A 16,353-nucleotide genomic window follows, 5' to 3' on the forward strand; every position below is an offset into this window, starting at 1 on the left:
TAAAAAGGCCTTTTAGAGAATTTTCAGTGTGTGCTGCTTTTTTGTTGCCCTGGTAAGCTGTTTATCAGGATTAATGCTTTCATTTGAGACTCTGATAAAGGAGTATTGATTTTGTTTAATCACACTCTGGATATGAGAAATCCATTGTGAAACATAAAATGTCCCAGTGAACTATTGATCTTTGCTTTGGGTCAAAAAGCAGCTAAGATCTGATAGGCAAGTTAAATATTTGACGCCAGCACAGCAGAAGTTGGGAAACACTGACAAACATAATTCTGCTATTGCACTCTAGTAAAAAACACAATTTGCATGATGTGAAACATGACTTTGGGAGGTAAGTTAGAAAAAATGAATTTAGCTCACCCAGAAAAATACCTGTGATCCATCTCTTGCCTTTCCTCAAACTGAGGTATCACCAACTTGTAATAGTTGCTGCAATGACATACAGCTGCTCCTATTTAGTGGTACTGTGCTCCCAGCTCATTGCTGCCACCATTGGTCCCAAACTGAAGCGGCACATTTTCATGCTATGCTTTCTAAAACATATATTGAATACAGAAAATCATTACTGCTATCTTTATTATACTATTTACTTTTTTGGTGTTTATGTGTCAAAACACTCTAAGAGAAGTCCTTGACAAAGCCAGAGGTAACAACTATTGTCTTACCATTGCAACAGGCAGTTATTTATAAAGCTACAGCTACAAGAGTCAAGTGTACTGGGATGTCCATGAGGAAAATACATCTTTGGAATAGAACAGAATGTCTTTATTTGTCTTTGTTAGTGTACGATGAAATCTGGAGTATCTCCCTGCAAGGTGCATACAGTTAAGACAAGAAAATATGGATTTAAAAATATGTGAACTTAAATTATAGAAAAAAATAACAGTATGAGTTAAAACTCACATACACCACACATGGGGATTTCAAACAATATACAAAAACATTTATTTCACAGTCCTTAGTAATATTGCACAGTTTATGAGCTAGAGTTCAGTACTTTGATGGCATTTGGACACAACAGCTTTTCTGTGGTTCTACACCTTCCAGAGAGCAGCAGAGTGAAAAGGTGGTGGCCAGAAAGACTAGAGTCCTTGATGATCTTTGCAACTCCACATGGTGATGACCGTGTTCTGTAGGACTGCTTGAGTGAATGTAGCTGACTGGTGGTGGTCCTCTGTGTTGATTTGATGAGTCTCTGAAGAGCTTTCTTGTCAGTCTCAGTGCAGCTGGCACACCACACCAAGATGCCATGGTGAACAGGTCTGCAGCTCAGATCAGAAAACAGGGTGGGAATGGCAGGTCCTCAATGGGTGGTCAACTGGCAGGATTAGAGCTCGCAAATTTGTTGTCATGAAAGACACAATACCATACTGGCAGTCAGGCCATTTAATCACCAAGGCAACATAAACTTGACAAACTGGGCAAAGCGGGAACCTGCACGAGGGCTCGAGCAAACAGATGCCCAAAAGTCAGTCTGTGTCAGTTTTTGTGCTAATAAAGAGCAACTTTTGTTTTTCAATTTTATAATTGGTAACACTATGGCACAAAACCTGAGGGGGTTATCACAAGCCTTGCATCACTCCATTAGGACAATTTCCTAAGCTGGGTTGTCTGACTACATCAGAAATCAAACGTGATTTGAATGGACACACTTTCTGACAGAATGATAAGCCAGCACATCTAGAGAGAATATAGGTCAGGGTTTTGATGGAATGAACCAAGAGTAATTAATTAAAAATGGGGGAATCAGTGTATCTAATCAAGGAGACATTGTCTCTCATAGTCTTGGGGCATGCATGGATTGGGCATTGTTGCCTGCAATGTGCATGATTCCAACCCCTTCCCATTGCCCTGCTGGCCTCTGCTAACACTGCCCTTAGCCATCCAGATGATCTGGGCAGAATTAAAGCAAGAATTACACTGTTGAGTAACTCCCTGAAAAACTCCTCTAGGAATTGGAACAAAAGTATACAAAACTAATACCCCTTGTATTATTCAAGGTGCAGTATATCTATGCATACCACAAGTGTCTAACAGCTTACTGTTTGTGGTGCAGATTTGTTAAATTAGCGTTACTCTGGACAGTTCCAACTTTCTTCACCTCCAGAGAGACAACGGGAACAGGCTGACTGCCAGATCTCATTAAGTTCAAAGATATTCAGACGGACAGGCTGAGCGAAGCTTCAGATCCTCTCAGATTTAATTTGTTTGGTTCAATCAGTGCAGGCTGATCGCTTGTAGACATAAGATGAAACATGAGAGAAATACTTCATCCGTTGGTGTTGACAGCACCTCATTTCTAACTTAGACAATATGGGCCTGTATTTGCTTGCGATTGTGATCAAGTAAAATGAAACAAAATGTGTTAATTGTTTTCAATATGCTGGAATTTTAATTTGTTAACAGGGCTGTCACTGGTTAGCTTCCCTTGTTTTAAGTGTTAAACTTAAATTTGCATCTGCTCACTTCATAGCTGAAACAGCAGTCACATTTTTGACTTTCACTCGTGTACACTTGAAATAGAATACTGGCTGAGTAAGGACTCAAACCTGACGAACAGATGTTAGTAATATAAAAGTGTTTGATCATTAAACTTGTAAACACAACACAGATCGAGTCCGTTGTATGTGTGCATGTATGTTTTGTTATTTCTATTTTGTTTTTATTTTTTTGCAAAATGAGCTCTTTGAGAAGAAGCTGGGCCTAGAACAAGAGAAAGACAGTGCATTGATTATAATTGCCTTACCTGAAGGTAGCATCCAGTGGACCAACTCAAACGATGCAGAAACCCAGCAAATCCCAATTAAAACGAACACAGACATGAACAAAGCTTTTGCTGTGTGTTTTGTCAGGAACAGAACAAAAGAGTGATTAAAGCTGCTTGTTAAGGGGGAAAGTGTGACTCATCTGCCTCAAAGCAGAGCAAATTTTGGATATCTAATAAGTGACTTGGGAATTTCAGTTAATAATTTCACAGTTTTAATCTTCCCATCTGAAATATAAAGGAAAAATTAGTTTGCCGTAATGTATTTCAGCAAGCTTTATGTCTTTTTAGATCGGGAGAATGTCTTTTGGATCTTTTGTGGCCTGAAAGCAGCTTCATTCAAGCAACCTTCCATCTGACTATTACCCATCCAGATAAGTTGTATATTGCGGTCCTGAAAGCAAGTAAAAAGGAGGTAGTATATGACTATCTGATACTTATATCTTAGTTTTAAAAGAACCCTTTCATGATGCTGGAACCAAACACACAAAAAAGAGGAGAAAATGGAATGAAAACCATCCATTTATTACCTGAAACTAAATACATCTTGACTGCATACTGAAACTGTGACATCACATATTATTATTAATCTGATTATTATTATAGCAATAATAATAGTAATAATAGGCCTATGTTACTAATGATTTCTTTGTTTATTTATTTATTTTGCCGTCATTCACTATTTGTCACAAATTTAATCTGTGTGACTGAGCATAGCTGTCCTCTGGGTTCTCAGTCATGTGGCACAGACAAGTCATGTGACATGGCTGCTTTGGCTCAACCACTAAAAACAAATACTAGAAACAAAAAGTGAATCAGCCAAACATGCACTTTATATAATTATCGGTGAAATCAACACCAACTGAGTGGCTTGTGAGTATTAAAGTAATGATCCAGACGTATCGATTCTCCGGTCCCTGCATCACAAACCACCAGCTCTGTCTAATGAGAAAGTCTGTCATGAGTCCTTTGACCTCTTAATAACAGGCAATAGCACGGACAGAATAAGATATCAATACGATACCTTTTTTTCCCCTTCGCATATCGTCTAGAGCATCACACAATTTAGTGGAGCTCTACTCCATAGGTGCAACATTATGTAACTGTTCTATTTGTGAAACACTGTTAAAGTACACAGCAATTACCCAACTGTTGTGCTGCTCGCGACAATGGCCCTGGGACAACGGCAGCACAGCTAGATCAAACAGTTGTGCTAAATTAAAGAGCGGGTTATCAGACCAGGCAGGAGTGTTTGATGTGCAGAGATGAGATGCATTATTATGGTAAATAAGCCTCCCTTATCAAGCTATTCCTACAGGGCCCTCTGGCTGAGCAGCCCACAGTCGTGTGTGCCCTTGGTCAGACAAATAGATGCACACATACACGCACACACACAACACACAACACACATGACAGGATCAGTGCCTGAGAGCATAAATACATGCTCTGTTGATCCTTTACACTCCACTCCAAACAGCCGCCTGCTCTCCAAATGTCAGTCAGTGTCTGGCATAATTTGTTTCTAATCATTGGCAAAGAGTGAGAAAATGTCACCCTTTTCCAAGGAGGATGAATTTCGATTGATTTCCAATTAGCACTAAACAAAATGCCAGTTTGCTTTTGTTTTTTTCTTGGTCTGCGTGCGTGAGAGAGAGAGTGCTTGTATTTGTGTGATATTTAAGATCAGAGGAAACTGATAATGCATCACATCAAGCCCTGAGGCGCAAAAGGGTCCCTGAAGTTCTCAGGCTGAGCCCTACAAATACTGTTGTTCTGCTCTTAGCATGCATTCAGAGAACTACAACGCATAAATAAATTCATCACATATTGGAAAACAATAAAACATTAACCACTAATGAATGATTCAAAATCTCAATTTGTGTTACAGGACGAAATGTGTTTTAACAAAATAAGAGAACAGCAATAAAGACGAATTAGTTTAATATTCTATTTCGTCCTGTTTTTTATCCTATTCATTTATCCAGTTATTGTTGATCTCATATTTCTATAATGAGCATTTACACATGGGTTACTGCTAGAAAGTTTCTCTCTGTCTGACACATTTTATTGTTTTCCAAGATCTATGACAAAAATCATTCTAAAGAAAGAAAGAGATTTTACTCAGTATCGAATTCTCTTATATTTCAAAATAAAGTAAAATTAAAAAAAAAAGTCAGATGATTTCTTATTGTGTTGCCAATCAAAATGCAAACCTGATCAGAGGGGGCACCTCTGAAACTGCGTCAATGTTACATGTTTCAAAATGAGCCAGGCTGCTTTTAGTGAGAAATTCTGATGAGTTTTGCAGAGTTTAAAGGATTTCTGTAATAGTGTATTTTTTCATTTTGTCACTTTTGAGCCACACTTGTTTATTCAGCTTTAAGTGCTTCTGTGCAAACTTTAAAACTTAGATGAAAATCATCAATAATGTGTAGTAATTTAAAGGTAACAGCCAAGATACATATTCCATATTGCACGTCTTCACCTTTTGCAGTTCTACAAACACACCCAACCTATTGTCTGATGGATGGAGTACCATAATGCATAATAACCCACACACAGAGTTCACAAAGAGCATAAACGCATAGAATTCATGAAAAAAAAAGTGCGGTAGAAGAAACTCTTTAATTTTGTTGTCACATTTTTTGCCCATTTCAACAAAAGTGACAGATGTTCACCCTCTATCACCGTGTGTACTTCCTGTAAGAACATGGTGAGGTTTTACAGGCACTGTTTTTATTTTAATGCATTCTACCTAGGACAAAGCTTGTTCAGCCTTCAGTCACAGAAAACAAATTTAATCACGCCACAAATAAATTGCCAGAGTAATTACTCGCGAGTATGAAGTGATGTGTGCTTCACCAATTAAATTAGTAAACTCAGCAACAGCCACAGAAAATAATAAATGAAGACTCCAGAGGAAAAAAAAACATATCAGCATATTAAAATCATTTATTGTGCTCCAGAAGAGTAATTACTATTTAACCAGAAAGAAAGACAAGTGACAAATAATCTACAATACAAATGCCAGACCTGCTCACATAGTTCCTCCGGTTCACATGACTTTCAAAGAACAAATCCACCTTTAGCTTTCAGACTGCTTGCACAAACCTCTCAGGATGAATCTGAGGTTTAATTGTTGTTTCTGCTGCGCTTTGAGGTCAGAAAATGGCACGTTGCGTTACATTCATTCGCAGTGCTCGTTCCTCTCTGCCCTTGCACTACAGCACAGGCTCACTGTCGACCACGATCTGCGTAGCTTTACACAAGAACAAAAAAAAAATGAAGCTTCCCCCTAGAACAGGGTTTCACAAGTGTTTGCAGTCCCAAACTGTTTGGATGTATACTCACCCTTCTTGACTGGCTTAATAAAATCTAGTGGTGCTGGGAGTCAAAAGAAATGACCGAAGAAATGCTACCTGGATTGGGTGAAACTTCCCCTTTTGCAAATGGCAGACTAACACCGTCTCACGGTAGCTTGAAAAATAGATGTAAATAATACCTATATGTTACGTATGTAAAGATCAAGACAGCTTCCACTTTAATGTACTAAAGTCCACTCAAGAAAGTAGGAGGATAGTGGCATAACTACAAGAACTTAATCAAAGAGACATTTTTACCATTCTTTTGTTTTATTCTTCTTATACGCTATCGTTTTACTAAAAGTAATTTTCTGGTAGATAAGTCGCATCTGATGGGAGTGTTGCTTCTCTGTCACGATTAAAGCAAAAGTCATCCTGTACAGAAGCGCACAGATCACATTTTTGGGACTATTTCACAAGCTGCCATGAGACTGGGCTAATTGGACACAATTTTTTAAAGGAGGGTGACACCAGATGGGAGTCATTCTCAACTATGGGGCATTCTCAGACTAATATCTCACATCTGCCATTTGAATGTCAACACTCTTACAAATGAGTGCTGCTACAAGCACAAAGCCAATAAATCCAAATTCAAGTCTTATTCAGGACAAGCAAGACATCATATGACACAAAATAAACAGAATATTTAAATATTCAACACAGAAACACAAAATAGGCACAATATAGAATTAAACACTAATGGAAATAATGTTTACAAGGCTGACAAAGGAGCATACTGGTAACTGGAAATGAACAATACCAGCATATGCATTCAAAAGGGGGTGACGGATTTTTGCAGGTCATGTTTAAGATTTTACAACTGTGTGTGGTGTGTGTTTTAGCTGTTGTTGTTTTGAAGATGTGTGTATTTTAGCAAACACACATGTAAAGACCCTCCTGCCCACGCATGCTGCACGTAATCAGTGTGCTCAACCTGCCCGCGACGGCTTTAGAAAATAACAGACTTTTAATAATCTCCTTAAAAAAAAGAGAAATTCAGTTATGAACCAGGTTGAATTAGAAAAGATGGGCAAAAGGTGTATGTTTATGATGTTATGGTACACAGCACTCAAACAAAAGGTATACCCTTTTCCTCATAACTCTGTAATGTTCCACGTAAAACTACCACAGTGTATAAACAGTATAATAACTGCAATTAAATTTGAACTTCCTTCGTATTTAATTTGCTCATTTCACTATCCAATAAAGTTTTATTGTTATTAGTTCTCAGTTTTAAGGCTTAATGTTTCCTCTATCATAGGGCAGGCGTGTGACTTGCCCTAACTTTAAAAAGATGTGTTAAGAGAATATATGTTTATGACATTTCCCACTCTTTAACGTAATCAAAATGCTTCTCATTGGAAAGAGTGTCATTTATGTGTAGCAAAGTCTCAGTGGCACTCTGGGATTGGATATGTAACGTTTAAAAAATGAGTGTCAATTACTCCAGTTTCCTAAAATCAGAAAGGAAGGATTTTTTTTCCTTCTTAGCAGTGAATCAAAACTTCAACAAATTAGATGAAAAGAGAAGGGCAACTTGGTTTCTGTAGCTGTTTTGTTGATTGGGAAAATTTATCACCTTGTTTCAGTCATACGTTTCATAATTATATACGTTTCTTAGCCCTAGTCTATTAAAAGCTAGCCCTTTCTTAAAAACACATGTAGTTGTACTTTAGTTGTGAGCTGAGATTTTTCCAACATGAAGAACACAACTCTGAGGTACCCTGTGGAACCTATGACCACTAGAGGTGCTGTTAAGCATCTTTTAAATGATAAAGTCTCAGCACTGCTAGTACCTACCATCATATGTACACAACCGTTTACATTCGTGTCAAGAGCAGGGAGACATGACCTACATTTGTGGCGGCTGCAGGGGTTGGCAATGCTTACTGACAGCTGGACAGGGTAACGCCTGATAAAACTTTACTATTGATACAAGAGAATAACAGCAGGATGGAAAATGCAACATTCACAAAAGTTATTATTTGCAAATGATCTATGAGGTAGGAAATGCATTTGAGATATTCCTTATACCATAAATTTTTTTTTTTAATGGAAACACTAAGAAAGGAATATTGACATTTTCACAGAGCATATTCAACACACAGCTTAAAAGGTGACACGGCTTTAGATGTGGACCATTTCTTACCCAAAGACTGCGAATCTTAATAGAGAAAATGTCACCAGGCAAAACAAGTTAGTTTGCTTTGAAATGCATCAGTCTTCCAGTAAGGTTGCCTTAGTGAAATTTACTGAATCCTTCAATTTTGGTGTTGTTAAGACAATACATGAACAAATCTAGAATACACATTTTGGGTATGTTAAGTGGAGTAGTGTGATATGATTTTGATAGGGTTTTATGCCATCAGTCAAATACCATTTTGTCTTAACTTTGCTCTGTGGTCGGAGAGGTGCTCGGCACAGCATTCTCTTCTTCTGCTACTGTGTATTTTAAATCTTTTTCACATCTTCCTGATTGCAAGGGAAACAGCAGCTAGCTGGTGCTTAAATCAGACTTTCAATTTGTGCATCGCTTTCAAGATTTAATCTTTTAAAGATTTCTAATTCATAATGCCTGCAGTTGTCTTCAGGGAAAGGTCATTCGGTGCTGCAATTTTCTCACAAATTATGCCAATTTGCTTTCAATTTGCTTTGATAACCATGTTTTTCCACACACAACTGTCAAAACTGTTAAATGCATTTAATGCATTTGCTTACTTATATATTTCCTGATTGAGTCATTGCGTTTTGCATTTTCCTGCAAAAAGTTTTGCTGTCTTCCTGTCTAGTTTTACATCCTCAAGCAATCTAGCACAACTGCTTTTTCCTTATGAGAAAATTTGGACTATATTTGCATATAGTCACTGCAGAGGCTAAATCTTGTTAGCAACTGCCACTATAAATTAAGTTCAGTGCAGTTTCTAGCAATTTCCATTTATAATTCCAAATATGTCAGGTGCTGACCAACATTTCTCTCATTTTTTTTCACGCTACAGTTGATTTACATTTTTCAACTATCATCAATCAGACAATTGGATGCATGGCAAGTTATTAATTAGGATTCATCCCTGGCTGTCACCCACTTAGCATGGCCTTGCAATTGCTTGACTATTTACCCATCAGTGCAATTATATGTTTAATTCAGTGGGTGGCCCTGCCTTTGCCCCTTTGTCATTTCTCTGGAGAGCAACGTTTGAATTTGGCAAGTGCTAGCTATATACGATCTCAACCTCTGTGATATTTTCATGTAGAGTTGTAATTGCTCGTTCTCAGTGCCTTTCATCCTACTGCTAATGCTGCAGTTTTGCAAACTTTAAAAGGGAAATGTTTTTTGGGATGCTTTGTAAAGCAATATGACTAAAATGCAGAATGATTTGTCATATTATGTGGATTTATGTAAAATGCAATCCTAAAATGTGATGGAAAGTCATGTAAGCTGTGGTTCCACCAGACAAAAGACAAAACTACATAGTGCTTTTTGTCTTTTGAGATGGCTGTTTTGGAACGGGTTGACCACTGGATACTTGTTGTGAGTTAGCTAAGAGATTTTAAAGATTGAACACTGGATCCCAATTAATCATAGGATATGATCTTCCACAGCATGTGCGGAAGATTGATCATAGAAAGTGACATTTCTTTGTTGCAACTGCATGTTTGGGTGCACTGTATACTTACATAGATGCAGTAGGCATGCAGAGGGTCATGTCTAGTCAACGGGGATTGTAAATTCAATGGTTTAAGTGTCATATAAAAGTATCAAATGTTCACTGTAACAAAAAAAAAAAAAAAAATCAAAACACAACACAAACAAAAAAATTAACAGATAAAAATCTTATTTTGTTTTTGCCATGTTTGTAGCGAAAAAAGTGAACAAGTGTAGTGCTCCACTGGATTTACATCATGAAACACATTGTTTTGGTATTCAAATGCGAGAAAACAGTAATAAACCAATATAAACAAAGAAAAACAGATTTTGTTTGTCTTGCTTGGACTCACGTTGTGCAATCTGACCTACCCCATGTGACTCTTTGCACATTTTAAATTAGTAACCTACATAATAGGAATTACTTTGTTGCTGATGCGCATATTCAGGCACAAATGTTCCTAAATCCCTGCACAGCCAACGTCATCATTTAATTTTCTTTCAAGAGTCCTTTCCACATCTAGTGAAGTGCATTTGAGCAATTGGGTTACAAAAACAAGGTCATGTTGCTTTTTATATGGGTCTAATAAATCTTGAGTTCAAGTAGAGGGTTTTCCTATATAAAACATTTTGTGTGGGGAAACAAAATACTTGGAAAGCCCAGGTGTAATTTCTTATCACATGGTTGTGTATGAGATTGTTTATACATATTATCGGTATTAAAGTATGAAAGCTTTTGATTTGTCGATACAGTGCCAACAAAACTACAGAGCAGATTTTCCCCAGATTCTGAAATTCCCACGAGGATGATGTGTGATAATAACCTTGGAATCTTTCTTTTGTTTCAATCCCAGATCAAGCACTGGCTGTTCATTTCATCCAGAGAAACAATCTGGAGCCAACAGATAAAATTAGTTTATTCAATTTAAATCGTATTCCAAAAAGCAACATTTCCTGTGAGAGACAAGATTTTATCCCCTCATCCAGCTTGTCTGCCACAATGTTACATGGGGTAACAGTAGTCTGCACTCATTATTTTGAATGACTGCACAGTGCCTGTAAGGAAGCCAAAAGGGGCAGGATGAATTCTCACAACAGAGGCCTCTACACATCTACATTTTAGCGAAGGGAAAACAGGGAGAAAAGCGTTTCAGCTTACCAAGTAGCATCTCTGCGCCAGCTTTCACATTTCTATATCCGTGCACAATAGAGTTGCCATCTAGGATATTCATGTCTCTGTCTGCTTTGAAGATCACCACTTTACCCCCACAGTGACTCCAACCTTTTAAGCAACTGGATTCGACTGCACTGTGACTCATTTCTACACCGATGGATAACATCGTTAGCTGCTGAGGCTTCACTGACCTGAAGATGTTAGCAAAGGCAGACAGCATTGTAGTAGATGGTCAACTGAAGACAGTGCGGATGTGAGACGAGCCGCTTTGCTAAACAGCCCAGCTGTCAGCTCAGTATAAAAGATGAGACAGTAGAGAATCCCTGGTGGAAAACGAGTGGGGCTAAAAAAAGAAAAGAAGTAGCTCTTCAAAATGAGGTAAAGAGGAGTGACTGTGGGCTTCAGAGCTGCTATGAGAGGCCTTTTTACTTCCTTCACATAATTCAATAATTCCAACGCAATGTGTCTCCTAACACAACCAGCCTTGGCTAATGATCAAAACTAGATGAAATGCGCATAATGGGAATTGGCCTACCGTGACCCTAACTTTTCCTATCATCTTGCCCTTTGACTTGTGTTAGTCATGTGTAGGCATTCATGTTTAAAGAGCTCTACAGTGCCCGATTGGATGAATAAAAAATCTACACGGTCCAGAAATTCACTCTCCCACCATTTTTTTCCCCAGTAGTTTCACCCTCCACCACAGTCAACACACCTCCCAGTTAAAAGTAAAGAAAACCGGGCAATGGAATAAACAGTGCAGGTAATTACTTCTATACGGTATAGTGGTCAAGTAGGTAGAATACCAAAGAACATTGATCTCAACTGAAGGTACAATGAGTTTGATTGATACAGTGTAATGTGATTTAACCACTATCAAAAAGTAGTACCAACACACGGAGTACAAAACTAGTCCTTATATGCCCAGCTCCACTCAAGCTATATCATGTTATGCAAGAAAATTTGAACCATATTTCCAGCCCCTCCCCTTTCTACCCCCGACTCCAGCCCACATCATCCATAACCTGGAATTGTATTTCCCATGGTCCTGCAAGGGTGTGTGTTTTCTTGTAATCCAATCAAGAAATATGTCTGAAATTTCTCCAATGCAAGGGAGAGGGTGAAAATGATTCTTAATAATGACATAATCAGCAGAGCAGCCATCAAGCAGATAAATTGTCATGCGCATCGTGCTAAAATATCCAATTATCCTTTGTCCCCCAGCTCTCTGTGTTGAAGTTGGAAATGCCAGAAAGCCAGTAGGTGGATCCCCACTTCCTACTGGTTCAGTTCTACTGGCAGGTTTGCAGTATGGATGCCCCTCTGAAAAGAGGAGAGCTTAAACAGCCTCGGTGCTTAGTGTACAGATCTAGATATGTAAATAGGTTCTATACAATAAAATTGTTCCCAATCCTCAAAAATAAATGGATGAAAAGTATTTGCAAGATTTTTTTCTCCTCAAAATGGTTCTGTTGTGCATACAGGATTTCTTTTTCTTGAAGTTTTCAGTCTTTCCTTTGCTCTTTTCAACAATTGTTTTTTTTTCTTTTTTACCTTATCTTACATAGCCTCCATTTATGATGTCAAGACATGCCTAAATTGGTTTGCATGGCATCTACATTGTGCCCCACAGAGTAATCTCTAGCGTGATGCCGAAGGAAAACAACGCGCTTTCTTTCTTTTACAAAGAGCTCCCTTCTTCTCACCTCCAAGGTGTGTCTGATGCTCTCTTCTGTATCCAGATAATACTCTCAAGCAGTCATTTGTCAAAAGATCCCGAAGGCCATATCTGTTGCTAGAAAGAGAAAGTATTTTTACTGTACCTTGTTTTGCTGCAATATCAGAACAAAAATAATAACAATAAAAAAACATCCTCCTCTTTGTTTTAGCTTTAGAGGTTGTTTATCTTCAGCTCTTTATATGTATTTTTTTCTTGTCTTAAATTTTTGTACAAAAAGATAATTATTCTTTTTTCCCTGGTCCAAACCCTCAGAAACTCTTGACTATATTTCCTCAGGTATTAACAGGGTGTCGTACAGTCCCAGTGTAATTCCATGGGTTTCTGGCAACTCCAGGATGGCATTTCATCTCATGACATACTTGTGTTTGTCAGAAAGTTGGCCTTCAGTCTCTGCTGCGTCAGCGGCATTAGCTTTAGCCTCAGCCATCAGAGTCCCGCCTGCATGGGTGCATCCACAGGGCTATACTCGGGTGGTGGAGTGTGAGTGTGGGTGCGGGTGGGGCAGGGTGTTGTTCTGGCCACTGCTGGGGAAGGTATTGAAAGAGTGGAGTGAGGTGAGCCCTCCCATGGTGCTGGGGATCATGGTTATGGTGTTTGGTGTCATGAGCGGGATGTCATCTGGTGAGCGCCTCATGGCCAGAGTATAGTCCGGTGGGCAGGCAGTCCTCAGAACCACGTCATGCGGGTGCAGGGAGTCGCCAACCCCCCTGCAATCTCGGTCCAGGTCTGAGTGCTGCTTCATCTGTAGAGACATGATTTCCTCCTCTTGAGTATGGGCAAGGTCATTTGCGGCACTCCGCTGGGGGCTGCAGCGTCTATGAACATCGTGCCGGCGCTTGTCCTTTTTGTAGTAAAGTGCAGCAAAAGCCAGGATATTAAGGAAAAGCAGGGATGCTCCCACAGCAATGGTTACAGATAGTTCAGTGGAGTAGTCACGCTGGTCCACAAGATGTGGTTGGTTGTGACTGTCCTGTGTCTCAGTGGGGAATGGGGTTGGGTTAGGACGTTTGGTCACCAGAACTTTCTTCGGTATTCGATTAGTAGTCTCTGGTGGAGGAATCTGAAGACAAGAAAACCAGTGGTTAATAACTAATTCATCTGATCATGTTCAACTGTATAGTCTAGCTTGTGGTACCACAAAGTTGAAACTACATATTGGATACCCCATGATAGGCTTTCAATGTTATTAGAGCAAAAAAGCATGATTTCATTTGCAATAAATAAATACTTTAATATAGAAAGCAATCCTGCCTTCTCTTTGGTTTTATTGCATTGTCTACCTAGTCCTGCTGAGGTTAGTGCATGTTCTTGCTTTGTTTCACATGTGTCCCCCAAGTTTTTTTCATTACTTCTTGTATTTACATTATATTCCAGCTGGACTTTTGGATTCTACATTTATTTATCTGCTATTAAAGCTCAACTCTTGTTTGTTTATTTGTGTCTCCTGTGGCTTGAATTTCACATCATTCAAAACTTTGCAGTGCACACCAAACTGACATTTCACTCATTTAGCGTCTAAGAGTCACATGACTTTAACAGCATATTTTGAAAGAAAAGGAAAATATTACTTGTTTGACATTTTATAATCCTTTAAGAAAACCCAACTTCATAGCCTTGCAGATTTCCTTCTAGCAGGAAGGTCAAATACAATTTCATTAGATCAATAGTAAATATGCACCTACTTCGATTTGGGGCCTTATTTTTTCAAATTCAGGAGTCAAAATATTTTTCTTCATCATTACATAGTGCTTGTAAGAATGATTGCACTGTCTTTAAAGACATCAGATCACTTCTGAGTAGGATGTCAAAAAAAACAAAGCCAATTATTTTCAGTTTTAGTGGCCTAAAACTAGCAATTTCTGACAACATTTCTTTATTTTTCACCAGTGAGATTGGCTACTCTCGATTTAAAGCTGAAAGTCAAAGTTTACTTCAACTGTTTGTTTGATTTAAAACATAATGTAGAGAGGCAACATTACAGAAACAGTGCCCTTATTCAAATACTCATGGGTCTAACATACGTAAATAAAATGGAGACCAGGAAAGGGATGGAGAGCAAAGGAGGAAAAGGAAGACAATATCAGGAAGGAGCAACTTCAGTTTCCTTCAGCTCCAAGTGTTAATGTAATGTTGATAATCTCTTTGCTGCAGCTTAATGCTTAAGTTGCATAGTGACACAAATTTTTGTTCTAACTCGTGGCAAAGTGAGATTGTGTACATCCTGAAATTACTTTAAACATATGGCCACTGCCTGACTTGATAATAATAGTGGATTGCATTTATATAGTGCTTATCGGGACCCTCAAAGCACTGTACAATTCCACTATTCATTCACTCTCACATTCATACACTGGTGGAGGCAGCTACAGTTGTAGCCACAGCTGCACTGGGGCAGACTGACAGAAGCAAGGCTGCCATATCACGCCATCGGCCCCTCTGGCCATCACCAGTAGGTGAAGTGTCTTGCCCAAGGACACAACGATCGAGACTGTCCGAGCTGGGGCTTGAACCGGCAACCCTCCGATTATAAGACGAAATGCCAACTCTTGAGCCACGATCGCACCTTGATAAAGTTACTTATCAAAATGTGACATAAATAAGTTTTTTAAAAATGAAATTAAAAATATTACACACATTCACAACCTCAAACCTTCAGAATCAGCCCCTTGTACATCAAGTATCTACTCATAATTTGTATCAAACTGAAGTCAGACTGGATGTTTATGTATAATTCTTCTCTGTCACACCTGATAGCTGCATTTACTGAACACTTTTGGCATATCCTTTAAATTCATTCCTCAATATACTTCAACTGCTGCTCTGTGTTTATATGTGCTCGTCTATCATGTCTATATATATAATCACCTAAGTAGGAGATCACAAGAGCCCCTTGAGCGGAAAATTAGGCAAACTAGGTCAACAACCAATCTCAATGTTACATTTAAAACTTTTCAAAAAGCCTTCTGTGGAGGGAATGGCTCACATAGACACTTTTTGCCATGATATCACACATCGACTATTTAAAACCAACCTTGGTGGTGGTTGGGATGAGCTGGGTGACCTCATTGAGACTGTGTAGATGAGGAACCAGCTCCAACCACAAGTTGACCTGAGAAAAGGACAGAAATGCGTAGGTGGTAAAATCAAGCAAGTATGAAAACTGTCTTCAGAAGAGCATCTTAAAGTATGGAATTACAATAGGATGAAAATGAAACAATATTGCAGTTCAATTTTAAGCATTCAGAAAATGTCCCTGCTTGTGAAAAACAAACCCAAGACTAGGGCACAAGTGATGCATAAAGAGGAAACACGCAGGAATTTCATCTTTATAGAGACGAAAAATTTAAAATAATGCAAGAAACAATTAATTGGAATACATTTTTATAAATCCAGATTGCATACACTGGATTTATCCGTTTTTTAAAAAGTTAGAGAAATGTGTAAGATGTTAATAGAAACAGAATTAATTAGAGTTTAATTTAAATACATAATAAACAGAAAAATAGACCAAATATATCATAATATATGAGAAAGTCAACTTTTTTTAAGTCTGAAGTTTTAATGCATTTTTAACAGTCTACAAATTCATATCAGAATTATTTCAAGCTATCTTCTTTACAGATAGATTGACATGCACGCATGCAAATGCTATCAAAATATAACCTG

At 38.3% G+C, this 16,353-nt stretch overlaps 1 protein-coding gene across 11 annotated transcripts in view; it reads right to left on the minus strand.

The window, feature by feature from the left end:
• Positions 1-13,147: 13,147 nt before the first annotated feature.
• Positions 13,148-16,353, minus strand: part of nlgn1 (neuroligin 1) — a 265,801-nt gene continuing 262,595 nt past the window's right edge. For 8 of the 11 annotated variants that reach the window (XM_085348815.1, XM_085348814.1, XM_085348821.1 and 5 more), the window contains 2 exons: positions 15,719-15,796; positions 13,148-13,747 (listed from right to left, as the gene is read on the minus strand). In XM_085348815.1, coding sequence (XP_085204941.1) covers positions 13,148-13,747; positions 15,719-15,796 — 678 coding nt within the window. Of the gene's footprint in view, positions 13,786-14,067; positions 14,077-15,714; positions 15,797-16,353 lie in introns of all 11 variants that reach the window. The other 3 variants (XM_085348819.1, XM_085348822.1, XM_085348816.1) reach the window with 3 other exon arrangements.

The sequence above is a fragment of the Diplotaxodon limnothrissa genome, linkage group LG23 (genome assembly GCF_057381915.1).
Source record: "Diplotaxodon limnothrissa isolate DT_005_m linkage group LG23, D_limnothrissa_male_GT1.1, whole genome shotgun sequence".
In the NCBI taxonomy this organism is placed as follows: domain Eukaryota; kingdom Metazoa; phylum Chordata; class Actinopteri; order Cichliformes; family Cichlidae; genus Diplotaxodon; species Diplotaxodon limnothrissa.